At 39.4% G+C, this 12,824-nt stretch overlaps 1 protein-coding gene across 3 annotated transcripts in view; it reads left to right on the top strand.

The window, feature by feature from the left end:
• GNAS (GNAS complex locus) overlaps positions 1–6,158 on the top strand; it is a 216,715-nt gene extending 210,557 nt beyond the window's left edge. For all 3 annotated transcript variants that reach the window (XM_083357437.1, XM_083357438.1, XM_083357439.1), the window contains exon 12: positions 2,113–6,158. In XM_083357437.1, the coding sequence (XP_083213563.1) occupies positions 2,113–2,259 (147 nt within the window). In that variant the 3' untranslated portion in view covers positions 2,260–6,158. The remainder of the gene's footprint in view (positions 1–2,112) is intronic.
• Positions 6,159–12,824: the final 6,666 nt, after the last annotated feature.

The raw sequence follows: 12,824 nt of genomic DNA, 5'->3' as shown, positions 1-12,824 counted from the left end.
ATTAGATTTCCTTCTTTTATACCCTTTCTTGCCAGCCACGCTGTGGAGTACTTGGACGCGTGTGATGGAGCATTGTCCTGCATGAAAATCATGTTTTTCTTGAAGGATGCAGACTTCTTCCTGTACCACTGCTTGAAGAAGGTGTCTTCCAGAAACTGGCAGTAGGACTGGGAGTTGAGCTTGACTCCATCCTCAACCCGAAAAGGCCCCACAAGCTCATCTTTGATGATACCAGCCCAAACCAGTACTCCACCTCCACCTTGCTGGCGTCTGAGTCGGACTGGAGCTCTCTGCCCTTTACCAATCCAGCCACGGGCCCATCCATCTGGACCATCAAGACTCACTCTCATTTCATCAGTCCATAAAACCTTAGAAAAATCAGTCTTGAGATATTTCTTGGCCCAGTCTTGACGTTTCAGCTTGTGTGTCTTGTTCAGTGGTGGTCGTCTTTCAGCCTTTCTTACCTTGGCCATGTCTCTGAGTATTGCACACCTTGTGCTTTTGGGCACTCCAGTGATGTTGCAGCTCTGAAATATGGCCAAACTGGTGGCAAGTGGGATCTTGGCAGCTGCACGCTTGACTTTTCTCAGTTCATGGGCAGTTATTTTGCGCCTTGGTTTCTCCACACGCTTCTTGCGACCCTGTTGACTATTTTGAATGAAACGCTTGATTGTTCGATGATCACGCTTCAGAAGCTTTGCAATTTTAAGAGTGCTGCATCCCTCTGCAAGATATCTCACTATTTTTGACTTTTCTGAGCCTGTCAAGTCCTTCTTTTGACCCATTTTGCCAAAGGAAAGGAAGTTGCCTAATAATTATGCACACCTGATACAGGGTGTTGATGTCATTAGACCACACCCCTTCTCATTACAGAGATGCACATCACCTAATATGCTTAATTGGTAGTAGGCTTTCGAGCCTATACAGCTTGGAGTAAGACAACATGCATAAAGAGGATGATGTGGTCAAAATACTCATTTGCCTAATAATTCTGCACTCCCTGTACAACGTGTGATTTCACTTACAGAATGACAGAATTGGAAGGGACCTTATGGAGGTCTTCAGGTCCAACCCCCTCTTGCTCAAGCAGGAAAAACTATAATTTCAGACAAATGGCTGTCTAATCTTTTCTTAAAAACCTTCAGCATTCTCCATTGATTCTGCTTCTTGGAGGCCAGTTGTGAAACTTGCATATGGTGATCACATGATCATGGGATGCTGTGATGGCCGTAAATGTGAGGACCGGTCACAGAGCTGTTTGTTTTCCAACCACTGTAACTTCAAACAGTTGCTAAACAAGGCAGTTAGTAAGGGAGGACAGCCGGTACAAATAGTCCTTGACTTACGACCAGAATTGAGCCCAAAATTTCTCCTGTTAAGCAAGACAGTTGTTAAGTGAGGTTTGCCCCCATTTTACGACTTTTCTTGCCACAATTGTGAAGTGAATCACTGTGGTTGTTAAGTTAGTAACGTGGTTGTTAAGTGAATCTGGCTTCCCCATTGGCTGTGCTTGTCAGAAGGTCGCGAAAGGGGATCACATGACCCAGGACACTGCAACCGTCGTAACTATGAGTCAGTTGCCAAGCGTCTGTATTTTGATCGCGCGACTATGGGGATGCTGCGACGGTTGTTAAGTGTGAAAAGCAATCATAAGACACTTTTTCCAGTGCCATTTTAACTTCAAACGGTCACTATATGAATGGTTGTAAGTCAAGGCCAACCTGTACTGCGTTTTGACTTTTGTGGCTCCATCACAGTTCATGGAATTTGGAAGTCCTTCGGAGCATTGAACCGTTATTTTAAATCTCTTTATTTAATCATAGATTCAGAAGAGTACGATGGATTTGAACAAGGGCAATTTGTAGCTACCTAGTTAAGCAGCATTTAGTCAACAAAATCGCATGTTTTTAAATTCTCCAGCCAAATTAGTTGGCTGGTTTTTTCCCCCAGAGCCATTTGTATTTAATCTGTATTTGGCTGGGCATATCAGATTCTCAGAACTTTTGGGGAAAGGAGCCTAGAGAAGAAAGGGGCGGCGGGGGGGGAGGGGGGAGAAAAGTGGATGATAAGCTAGAAAAACTGACATAACCTTTCTATCTGCTGCTCTTCCAGAGAATCAGCACAGCCAGTGGAGATGGACGGCATTATTGCTACCCTCACTTCACCTGCGCCGTAGATACAGAAAACATTCGGAGGGTTTTCAATGACTGTCGGGACATTATTCAAAGGATGCATCTTCGTCAATATGAGTTGTTGTGATGGAGCGCAGCTCTTCCCTCTGTTTTGGACTCCTTGTTCCTTATTAAAAAGAAAAAAAAACCTGGCCCACATAGGGTGGAAGAGAACTGTTGCAGTCTCTCTCTGATTTGCATCCCTCAGTCGTTTTTTTTCCTTGCTGGACAAAGGGCAGCATTTCTAAGCTGTCTTCGTTTCTCACTCCCTTGGGACGGTCGGAAATAGTCCCTTGCAAAAGGCTATTTCTGCGGTCAGGGTGAGGTTTCTCTCTTTAACACGGCCTTTAACGAAAACAAAACCCAAACATGCAAACAAAAGAATTAACGCCGAAGGGTGAAGCACCTGAGAGGATTTGGGATTTCAATTAAATATTTAAAAACAGATTTTAAAAAAAAAGGAGGGAGAACTTTAGGTAATCATTAACTGTTGTGGGCATGATCATTTATCCCATGATTTCAACTCTGTATCCATTCACTGCATCCAACTAAGGAAGGTGCCAAGTTCTAAGGGCAGCCGCTTCAGTTTGGGGTGTTTTTTTGCCTCTGAATGTGACTTTGGGTGGAAATACTGACATTTCTACGGCAAACCTAGACAGTAGAAAACCAACTGCTACCTTCGCAAAAGTGTTGCCGAAGCATGATGGTCCTGACTAACAGGGACGGTGCAAAATGAACTGCATTATAGCCTGTGATTGCAGAAAAGATTTAACCACACACTGTTTTCAGTTTGTCCACTGTTGATCCTATCTTTTAATTTTATATATATATATATATATATAAAATCTTTATATATATATATAAAATCTTCTTTTCCTGTTCCCGTATCATTCCCCTTCTTCTATTGCCTCTTATCCTCTCCCCCATGCCTCTTCTCTCCCCCCCCCCATTTTTATTTTACTGCTGGATTATTATTCTTGTACAGACTGTAAAATGTATTATTTTGTACAACTTTATTGAAAAAAAATAACTTGTAGAAGATCTTTGTGCCTTGATTATGGCTGTACCTGTGCAATGAGCTAAGATGTAAGTATGTTTGATTGCGCTGTACAGCTTTGTCAAACCTATCAGCAGCATTCGCTCAAGGTAGGGAAAATTTATCTGTAGTTTAGGGATTTTTTTCTGGTTTATAAAAGGAGAAAAAGATACTGTTTAGTATATTAAAAAAGTACAAATCGTGCAAACTTAACCACTTTAAAAGTGAGTTCTACAACAAGTGAGCAGATGTTTCAGCATCATGCTTTTTAATTTTTAGCTTTAATTCATTTAAATATCCAAATGCAAAACATGGCTTGTTTCTACATAAACCAAATTTTGCTACAAATTATCAATGTTAGTCTTTGTCATTCATAGTAATTTTTTGTGCAAAAAGATAAAAACAGAACAAAAAAAATCTAATATTATAGGCAGTGCACAAGCCTAGAGGCTTTTCTTCATGCTGGGTCTGAGACTTTTCCACCCAACACTATTCCTCTACAGGCATAATAATAAAATGTACCTTGCCCCTGGATCTGGTCACTGAATTTCAGTTTCAAATGACATTTTACTTCTCTTTTAATAAAGAGATAACTTAAAACATTGTTTTATATTAACTATATAAGTAGCTTAAAGTGGAGACGTGTGGATTTTTTTTCTTAAACTTGAATAATTTATGCAAATTATATGCTTAGGACAACATGTGGTACAGTTTAAAAAAAAGCAAAAATCACTGTAGCAATAAGACAGCATGTAATTTTAGTAACTATTACACTGCTTTATATTTTATACTTAGATGTTTCATGTCTTTGTGAGCATATTACTTTTTCATGTGTCTAAACCTACCTGTACAAATTTGTACAAAGTCTAAAATTACAGCTATAATAACACGTCTAGAACAGTGTTAGCCTACTTTCCTCAAGCCCACTTCTTGGCCCCTTGAAATAGGGGGACATGGGTCTTAATACAGCTTTTATTTTTTAAAATTGCCTTTTACACACGTGCTTCTATTTTCACAGGGCATCACTTTGGCTTCCCTGTTAGGAAGGCATCCCCTTAAAGAAGCTGTCTTGTGTCCCAAATTCCTGCTGGTGGGAGGAGTCTTTGTGATATGCAAGGACTGTATATATTCCAGCTTTATCACACGGGCAATTGGATTTTATTGAGAAAATGCATTTCCCTAGCAATTTTCACTTTTAATAGACATGAAATGGTAGTGATAATTCAGTTTTTAGCTGATTGGTGCCATTAGCCAATATTATGATATATTTCTCCCTGGTAGAATAGGAACAATTGCAATGTCTTTTACAAAATTCCTCTTGGTGTTGGCCCTCCACGCATAAATTTGGGATAATAAGGGCAATCAAGGGAAAAGGAGCACATCCGTTCCAAGTTTTCCTTTTTGGTTTCTGCCACTGCAGTATACAAGATCAATGAGCCACATCAGATTTTAAGAGAGCGTTTGTCTCCTTGGGTGTAGGAGCTGAAGCTGTTGGACAATTGGCAACAGTTGACTGTATAGCTGCAACAGAGCCTTTATCTGCTATTAAGTGGATTTAAATGATCAGATTGTAAAACATTTTGAAGAGGTACTGCCTTGTGAGCATTTGGAATCAGTGGCAAAGTCTGACCCAGAAATTTATTTTTAGTTGGTGCCTGATGGGGTTTTGGGGGGGGGAAAGACAGAAAATCTATAAACCAGTGTTTCTCAACTTAATTCAACAAAGTTGAAGTCCACACAGCTTAAAATTGCTGAAGTTGAGAAACACTGGTATATATACACGTTGTATATGTATGTAAATGCACTCTCAGACACATATACACAAGACTATGAAATGTGAGCCTTAATTTTTTTTTTTAACAAAAGCCAAAACTTGTTAAGTTTAGTGCCAAAATTATTTTATTATCTCCTAGGGAAGGGAAGAAGATGAATAATAATTAAATGAAGTATTTACAAGGAATGTAATGAGGGATCTAGGAAAAAACAATATTGCCTCATCTTTAAGGACACTTTTGATGAATAGATAAAAATTTATGTAATAAAGTATATCTGCGCGTGTGCATATGTGCACACTACACACATCCCGTTAAAATATACTTCCTATGGAGCTTTATATGAATGGAAACATTTGACAGATTTTTTTAAAAAAAAGTTGGGTTGGAGGGAGCAGTTTGGTTTGCACATGTCTAGAAAGAAAGTTGAGTGTGTGTGCGCGTGTGTCTTTCTGCCTCTGTTAGCACGTCTCTGAGTTTGTGCAATTTGGTGGCCTGGTAACCGCAATTTTTAACATTTTTCTTGTTTTGTTTTTCTTTTCAATACAAAAATCCCATAAAGCTTCAGTGCTTGCTATTTAGTTCTGTGTTTTCTTCTGTCTCTAATTTAATTGCCTTAACTTTGGAGTTAGTTGAACTATTTCCATCTAATCTTCATCTTTTCCTTCAATTTCAATTTCCTATTTATTTATTTGAACTTTTCGTTCAGGTAAATTACCATGACTGGGGAGAAAACTCATTTTCACTGGTCCAGGAACTTCTGGTTTTTAACAGCCAAAGTTATTTTTCGTATTTTTCTAAGTATTTGTCCCCATCCTAAAATGCACGATGCCCCATAGCACTATCTAGTAAAACTGAAGTGGATTTTTAGGGCTACATGCATGATTGTAACTATCAGGGTGTGGCTTTGTCACCAATAACAGTCCTATCGTGAAAATATTTCTTCCCAGCTACATTTCTGCAACGATTCCAACAAACGTAGGATCCCCTGGTTTTATTTTATTTTTTTCTTCAGCTCTTTGGATGAATTTAGGCTGCTGCTGTTTCATGTTTTACAAGTATGTAAACCGAGTGAATTTAAAACATAACATGCCACGCTAGTCCCCTACAACATTTACTGACTATTTGACATATTTTGTACAAAAAAATAATAATAAATTGTAGAGATATTTTCAAAAATGAATCTTTGTAACCAGTGGATGTTAAAATACTGCACATGATGAAAGGTGGAATGTACTAATTCTTGAGTACTTCTCATACTAAGATAAATATCCTGGGAATGAAAGAAAAGTTAATGCAAAACTTTGTAGAAGCCACCCAGATCATAATGAATAAGCAAGAATCACACAGGTAGTCCTTGACTTACAAAGGTTTGTTTAGTGACTATTCAAAGTTGCAACAGGCCTGAAAAAGTGACTTATAACTGTTTTTTACACTTAACGACCGTTGCAGCATCCCCATGGTCATGTGACCAAAATTCACACTTCTGGCAACCAACTCATGATTGCAATGTCCTGGGATCATGTGATCACTTTTTGTGGCCTGACAAGCAGAGTCAACGAGGAAGGCAGATTCACTTTACAACTCTGTTACTAACATAACTGCAGTGAGCCACTTAGCAACGGAGGCAAGGTCGTAAAGTGAGGCAAAACTCATTTAATAAATGTTTCACTTAGCAACAGAAATGTTGGGCTCCATTGTGGTTGTAAGCTGAGAACTATTTGTACTCAGTAATAACTCTTAATTCTCCCTCTCATCTCCAACCTTTTTTGCTATTCTGTCTCAGTAGAATAAATTCACGTGTACTTTGAAGTGGCTTAAGACCAGATTATGGAGAAATGGCTCCTACCTCAAAGATTCATTAGAACTGACTGTTCTCTCTGCAGCAGTTCAAAAGACGCTGAATTATCCTGCCTATTTCATAGTATTGTACCCAATTAGAATTATGGAACAACCTATCGCAACATAATCCTTAATGAAGTCTTAAAATGATTTAATACCCAGGCTGTGCAGTTAATCGGTGTTTATAATGCAGTCGAATAAATAAATAAAATTGCATTATCACACCGCATTCAAATTAAACATGCAGTCATGGTATGACAATAACTTCCCCTGACCGTTTTCTTGAGAGTTCAGTAAAGATGGGAATAGTTCCTTAGACCAGCATGGATTAAATCTCGTTCTGTTTACTGTAAAAATGCACAGAGTGAATGAAGAAATAAATAGGCTGGTTAGAACCTTGATTATTGTTTCAAAGATAATCACCATGGAGTTATATATCATCAAAGCAATTGTATGTACCTGCATTAACTCGACTTGTATGACTTCAAAAACACTTTTCTTGCTGACCTTAAGTAGATGGTGTATGATCTAGGTTTTATAGCTGTGTAATATAATGCAGTTTCTGAAGATTTTGGGTTGTCTGGTGTTTCAGACAACTCATACTGGAAACAAAAGAATGAAAATTGGACTTTCATTGTGTATTAGTAACATATCCTTTTGTTCCTTATCTACAGAGGTGGTTCCAAAGAATTTTTTTTTAAAAAAAAGTAAAACAACTAATTTGGTTAATAGCCTTCAGACAGAAAGATTACTAGCCTGATACTGAAAGCATTCAAAAAGTGATGTCTCACAAATCTCTTTAGACAACCAGTTTGCTAATGGGACATCATCATTGAATAGAACGGTGTTTCTCAACTTGCTGCTGGGGAATTCTGGGAGTTGGAAGCCCACCCATCTTCAAGCTGCAAAGCTTGAGAAACCGTGAAAACAGAACAATGTTCTGTTGACTTTTCCTCCCGAGGTGACTTTTGTTGTTGAAAGTTCTTCTCTTGATTCTTGCCAAACTCGTGCATACATTGACCATACACTTCATTTGTTAGGATCCATGCCAATTAGTACCTGGGGAAAAATAGATTATATTCTGGTGATTTTATGAGCTAAATATAGAACCAGATATTGGGGGCTACACTGCTATCTATTTGAATAATTATTCTCTCTGCAATACATACTAATAACTCCAGCATAATTTATTACCTTCTGATATTGAGAATTCAGCAGTAGATTCTGTTATCTCAGGGTACAAATCACTTCCAGGGAGCAAAAGCATACTTAGCTGAGAATTAAGCTCTATCATTAACATACAGATATTTAGACTTAATACTTTAAGGTAGCCTCCATTAAAAGAACAATCTATGTCCCTATGCTTGCATATCTATCTTCAGCTTTCAGCTTGAATTCTGCTGTTTACTACCCAGTCCCAAAAAAAATGAGTATTAACTACGCAACAAACCTTAAACTTAGCCCTACAAAAAATATCTCAAGCAATTAGCAAAGCCTTTAACTGAAAGAACCGAACAGATGTTTATTGAAGCATTTTATCAAATAATACAACAAGTAACATGTAAAATAAGAGCCAGTTTGGTGTACCGGTTAAATCACCGAGCTGGGCGACCTTGAGCCAGTCACCTCTCAGCCCCCAGGAAGGAAGCAATGGCAAGCCACTTCTGAAAAACCCTGCCAAGAAAACTATTCTCCGGGCAGTCTCTACTGGCCTGTTTTACTTAGAGCAGGGGTTCCCCAACCCCCGGTCCGTGGACCCGTACCAGGCCACAGCGTGCCAGCAACTGGTCCACACAAACAAAGTCTCATCCATGGGATGCAGACAACACACAAAACCATGCACTCTTTGGTCCACAGAAAAACCTTTCTCCATGGAACAGGTCCCTAGTGCCCAAAAGGTTGGGGACCCCTGACTTAAGAACATCAAGATAGTCTAAAAAAGAGGGAATTGCTGTTACACTGATGATATGTCATCATATAATCAAAGAAAAAAGGACATCCAAGTACTTCCAGAGTTTCCTTTTAAATAAACCCATCCATTAATATATAAAATATATTGAAATATTTATTCATTTGATTTTTATGGCCACCCATCTCAGTCAATGACTGGGTGGAGAACACAAACACACACACACACACAGAGAGAGCATGTATTTGTGTATATATATGTGTGTGTGTATGTTCCAAGAGTAAACAGATGTCCCATATGCCCAATTATATCTCTTCTACTGCAAAGAAGACCCAGAGAAGGACTTAGCAATGAACGTGTTATGGAGCAAGCAATTATTTAGATCAGAGGTCCCCAACCTTTTGGGCACCAGGGACCGGTTCCATGGAGAGAAGATTTTCTGTGGATCAGAGGGTGCAAGGTTTTGTGCGCTGCCTCCATCTTGCGGATGGGGCTTTGCTTGTTTGTGTGGACCGTTTGCTGGCATGCCGCGGCCCGGTACTGGTCTACAGACCAGGGGTTGGGGACCCCTGATTAAGATATCAAGCAATTGGAACTTTAACAAAAGCAACTGGATTTTCTTTTTTCTCTTTGAAGACATTTCGCTTCTCATCCAACAAGCTTCTTCAGAGCTGAAAATGCCTCTTGGATGAGAAGTGAAACGTCTTCAAAGAGAAAAAAGAAAGTCCAGTTGCAAGGTGAAAAAGCACCTTTGGAACAACCATGACCTGGATGACTGAGAATTTCCATAAACAACTTTAACAAAAAAAATTGTAATTTGGACTTACTACTACACTGGATATTAATATACAATATTTTAATTTCATAGTCCAAGTATTGGCTTATATATTAGCCCACATACTTAGTATCTAAGCAACTGCTATTATGCCGACTGATGCTTTTTCAACACTCAACACTTCTACAGAGTGTTGTACAGTAGCTCTCCTAAGATGTTACTCTTCAGAAGTGTTAGAATACAGTTCTCAGAATCCCCAACCATAATGGAACTGTAATCCAAAACTTCTGGAAGGCACCAAAGTAAGAAAGACTGTTTATGATTGTCTGATCTAGATATTACTAAAATCTATATAATTTGCCAGGTCAGACTTCACTAAAAAAATGAAAACTTCTAATGCACAAGTTCAGAGACCACTAAGAATCCCACAGTTCAACCGTGAGCTACGAATATTCTCTTTTATTGGTTATAGTGCCTGACTTAAAAAAAATACTTAATCCATTTTTAATTTTAAAAAGGTGTTAAAATATTCAAGAATTTAAAACACACATAGAAAGCTTAGTAGTATCAAATCAAGAGACATAATGAAATAACCAAAAGCCAATATATTACATCAAAAAAGTATCAATAATTATGTGAAATTGGACATTACTTGAACAGAGTAACTCAACTAAGTCCAAACACGCGCATATTTAATAAAATAACATTAAATGAAATTTTATTTTCCCAAAATATGAGTAGCTTATAATTGTTGAAGGAAAAGTCTTCATCATGATCCATCCAAGCCGGGGATAAACAACATGGTGACTGCTTTAGGAAGAAGGTTACAGTTTATTGCAGAGGAGAGCCAGACAGAAAGATGGTTCCAGCAGAAAAAGGACTGAGCACATGTAGGGAGTAGGTTTTTATACCCTCTGGAGCCTTTTGTTTGGAGTTATTTCCTGTGTCAGGCTTTGTATTTCCTGTGTCACATATTCTGACCCAAGCCTGGGTGTGCCTTTCTGGTATTCTTGATGGTTGTGGGTCAATCCTATTATGTCCAAAGGTATCCTGTTTTCCTGGGGCTGGGGTATGTAGATTTTAGGTCTTTGTCTTCCTAAGCTTCCAGCTCCAACCTTCCTGATGGTTTATATTTGTATATCTATAGAACTGGTTTTCTGCTTGGGGGAAGGAGACCTGGGACTATTAAGAAAACTGGGCATACTTTCCTGGTTCTTCAATATCTTTTTAGGAAATATATTTTTCTGCCCTTTTAATAATTCCTTCTCTGGGGAGCTGACTTCCCACAGCAGTGTCCCAGGGTCATATGATCCTCTTTTGTGACCTTCTCACAAAGTCCAGGGGGAAGCCAGATTCACTTAACAACTGTGTTACTAACCATCAGGACCTACCCCAAACCAGGAAAACAAAAACTCTTGGAGTCAGTTCTAGTCCAAAAGGAATCTTTACTAGGACATGCTTGTTTGTGGGAATACAAGACAGGACTTAGTATTGTTTTACAAATTGAAATTTTATAAAGGGTACCCGGTTCAACCCCCCTTCCCTCAACCCCATTTGGTCAGCCCCCATCCTTCTACTTCCGGTCATCCCTTTCGTGGGAAACAAAAAAGGAACTTCGAATCTTTATGGTTATTGCCTTCTTCCTCTCCAGAATTAAAAGAAAACACAAGCCAGATACCTTCCTCCCTTTTGATCCCCCCCCCAGTTCAAAAGGTTTCCTTGGTCTTTGAAATAACCTAAGGCAGGCTGAATCCACATGCGCTCCTCCTTCCTCGGGAGATGGCAGAATCCATATGGGGGAGGATAATGTTTTAAACATACATTTATGAATGTGATATAAATGGATTCTGACACTAACTTATCTGCAACGATTCACTTAATAACTCTGGCAAGAAAGTTTGTAAAATGGGGCTAATGACTGGCTTAGCCACAGAAATTTTGGGCTCAATTGTGGGTCCTAAGTCAAGGACTACCTGTATATGGTTTTTATAGTTTTATGCCACAATGGTAACATTATTTAAAACAAATCAATTGAACGTTTTTTTAAGTGTAAAAATTAAGGTGCACTTTGAAAACATTTAAGACAGCCTCCTCAAATGCAACATCCAGTTCCGAGTCACAGGAACTCTGCGCGTGGTCAGGCAAGTCCTTGTGACAGGGGTCTTCAAACTTGGCCCTATTATGACTTGTGGACTTCAACTCCCAGAATTCCTCAGCCAGCGTGCCTTGTGACATAGCGAATGGAAGCGTTAAAATGTTAATTCGCCTTCCCCAATGAGAGTCGATGATATGCTGGCTGCAGGTTACCAGCATCACGTCGGACAAAGGACAATCTGAACACGTTGGTGGAGCAGTGGGCTAATGCCTCCTTAAGTAACACCAGCTGCCTGCAATTAGTGCAGGTTCGAGTCCCACCAGGCTCAAGGTTGACTCAGCCTTCCATCCTTCCGAGGTAGGTAAAATGAGGACCCAGATTGTTGGGGGCAATAAGCTGACTTCGTAATAATGCTGCTTGGGATGTGTGTGAAAGCCCTAATAAGCAGGCATATAGATAGAATGAAGGCTACTGCTAAGCTTGTAAGCCGCCCTGAGTCTTCGGAGAAGGGCGGGATATAAATGGAATTAAAATAAATAAATAAATAAATAAATTGTAAGCCGCCCTGAGTCTTCGGAGAAGGGCGGCATATAAATGTGATTAAAATAAATAAATAAATGCTAATGACTGCAGGGTCAGAACGGGCACACGGCTCCTTTAAAAGTACCCTTTTTTTATCACTCCGTCCCTGCGGAGGCGGCCCCATTCTCTCCTGACCACCAATCACCGCTTGTAGCACGCAAGTTTGGAAGACACACAGAAAGGCTAAGGTTCAAGAATATTAACTTCAGGTTTCAAATGGGTTGCCTCTTTACATCGTGAGTTTGCCTGCGGGAATGAATCACTAAGGGAATACCACTCTAACGGAATACCCGTACGCGTCAGCACAGCCCATTAGAAAGCAAAGGGATCTTTGATGCCGGAACTATGGTTGGAATAAACGGAAGCGCTCTCTCTTTGCTGTGAGCCGCCTAACAGTCGAGAACCGCTTTTACCCAGAACTCTCCGCGGCGACCTCTAGCCCTCATAGAGATAGATAAGTTAAGAGAAGACGTCTTCTTTCCTCTTCGAATGCTAGGGCATTTCAGCTTCCTATAGCGAAGCATTTTTAGGAGCAACTTCGAATTGAATAAAGAAGTCCAAACTTTTATAAAACTAAAAGTTTATGAAGCTACACATCTAGTAATCTGGGGAGATGCTGTTGCTGTTTCTAATTCTGATCTT

Source organism: Vipera ursinii (assembly GCF_947247035.1).
Source record: "Vipera ursinii genome assembly, chromosome: 3".
Classification (NCBI taxonomy): Eukaryota; Metazoa; Chordata; class Lepidosauria; order Squamata; family Viperidae; genus Vipera; species Vipera ursinii.
This window is presented reverse-complemented; position numbering and strand designations above follow the sequence as displayed.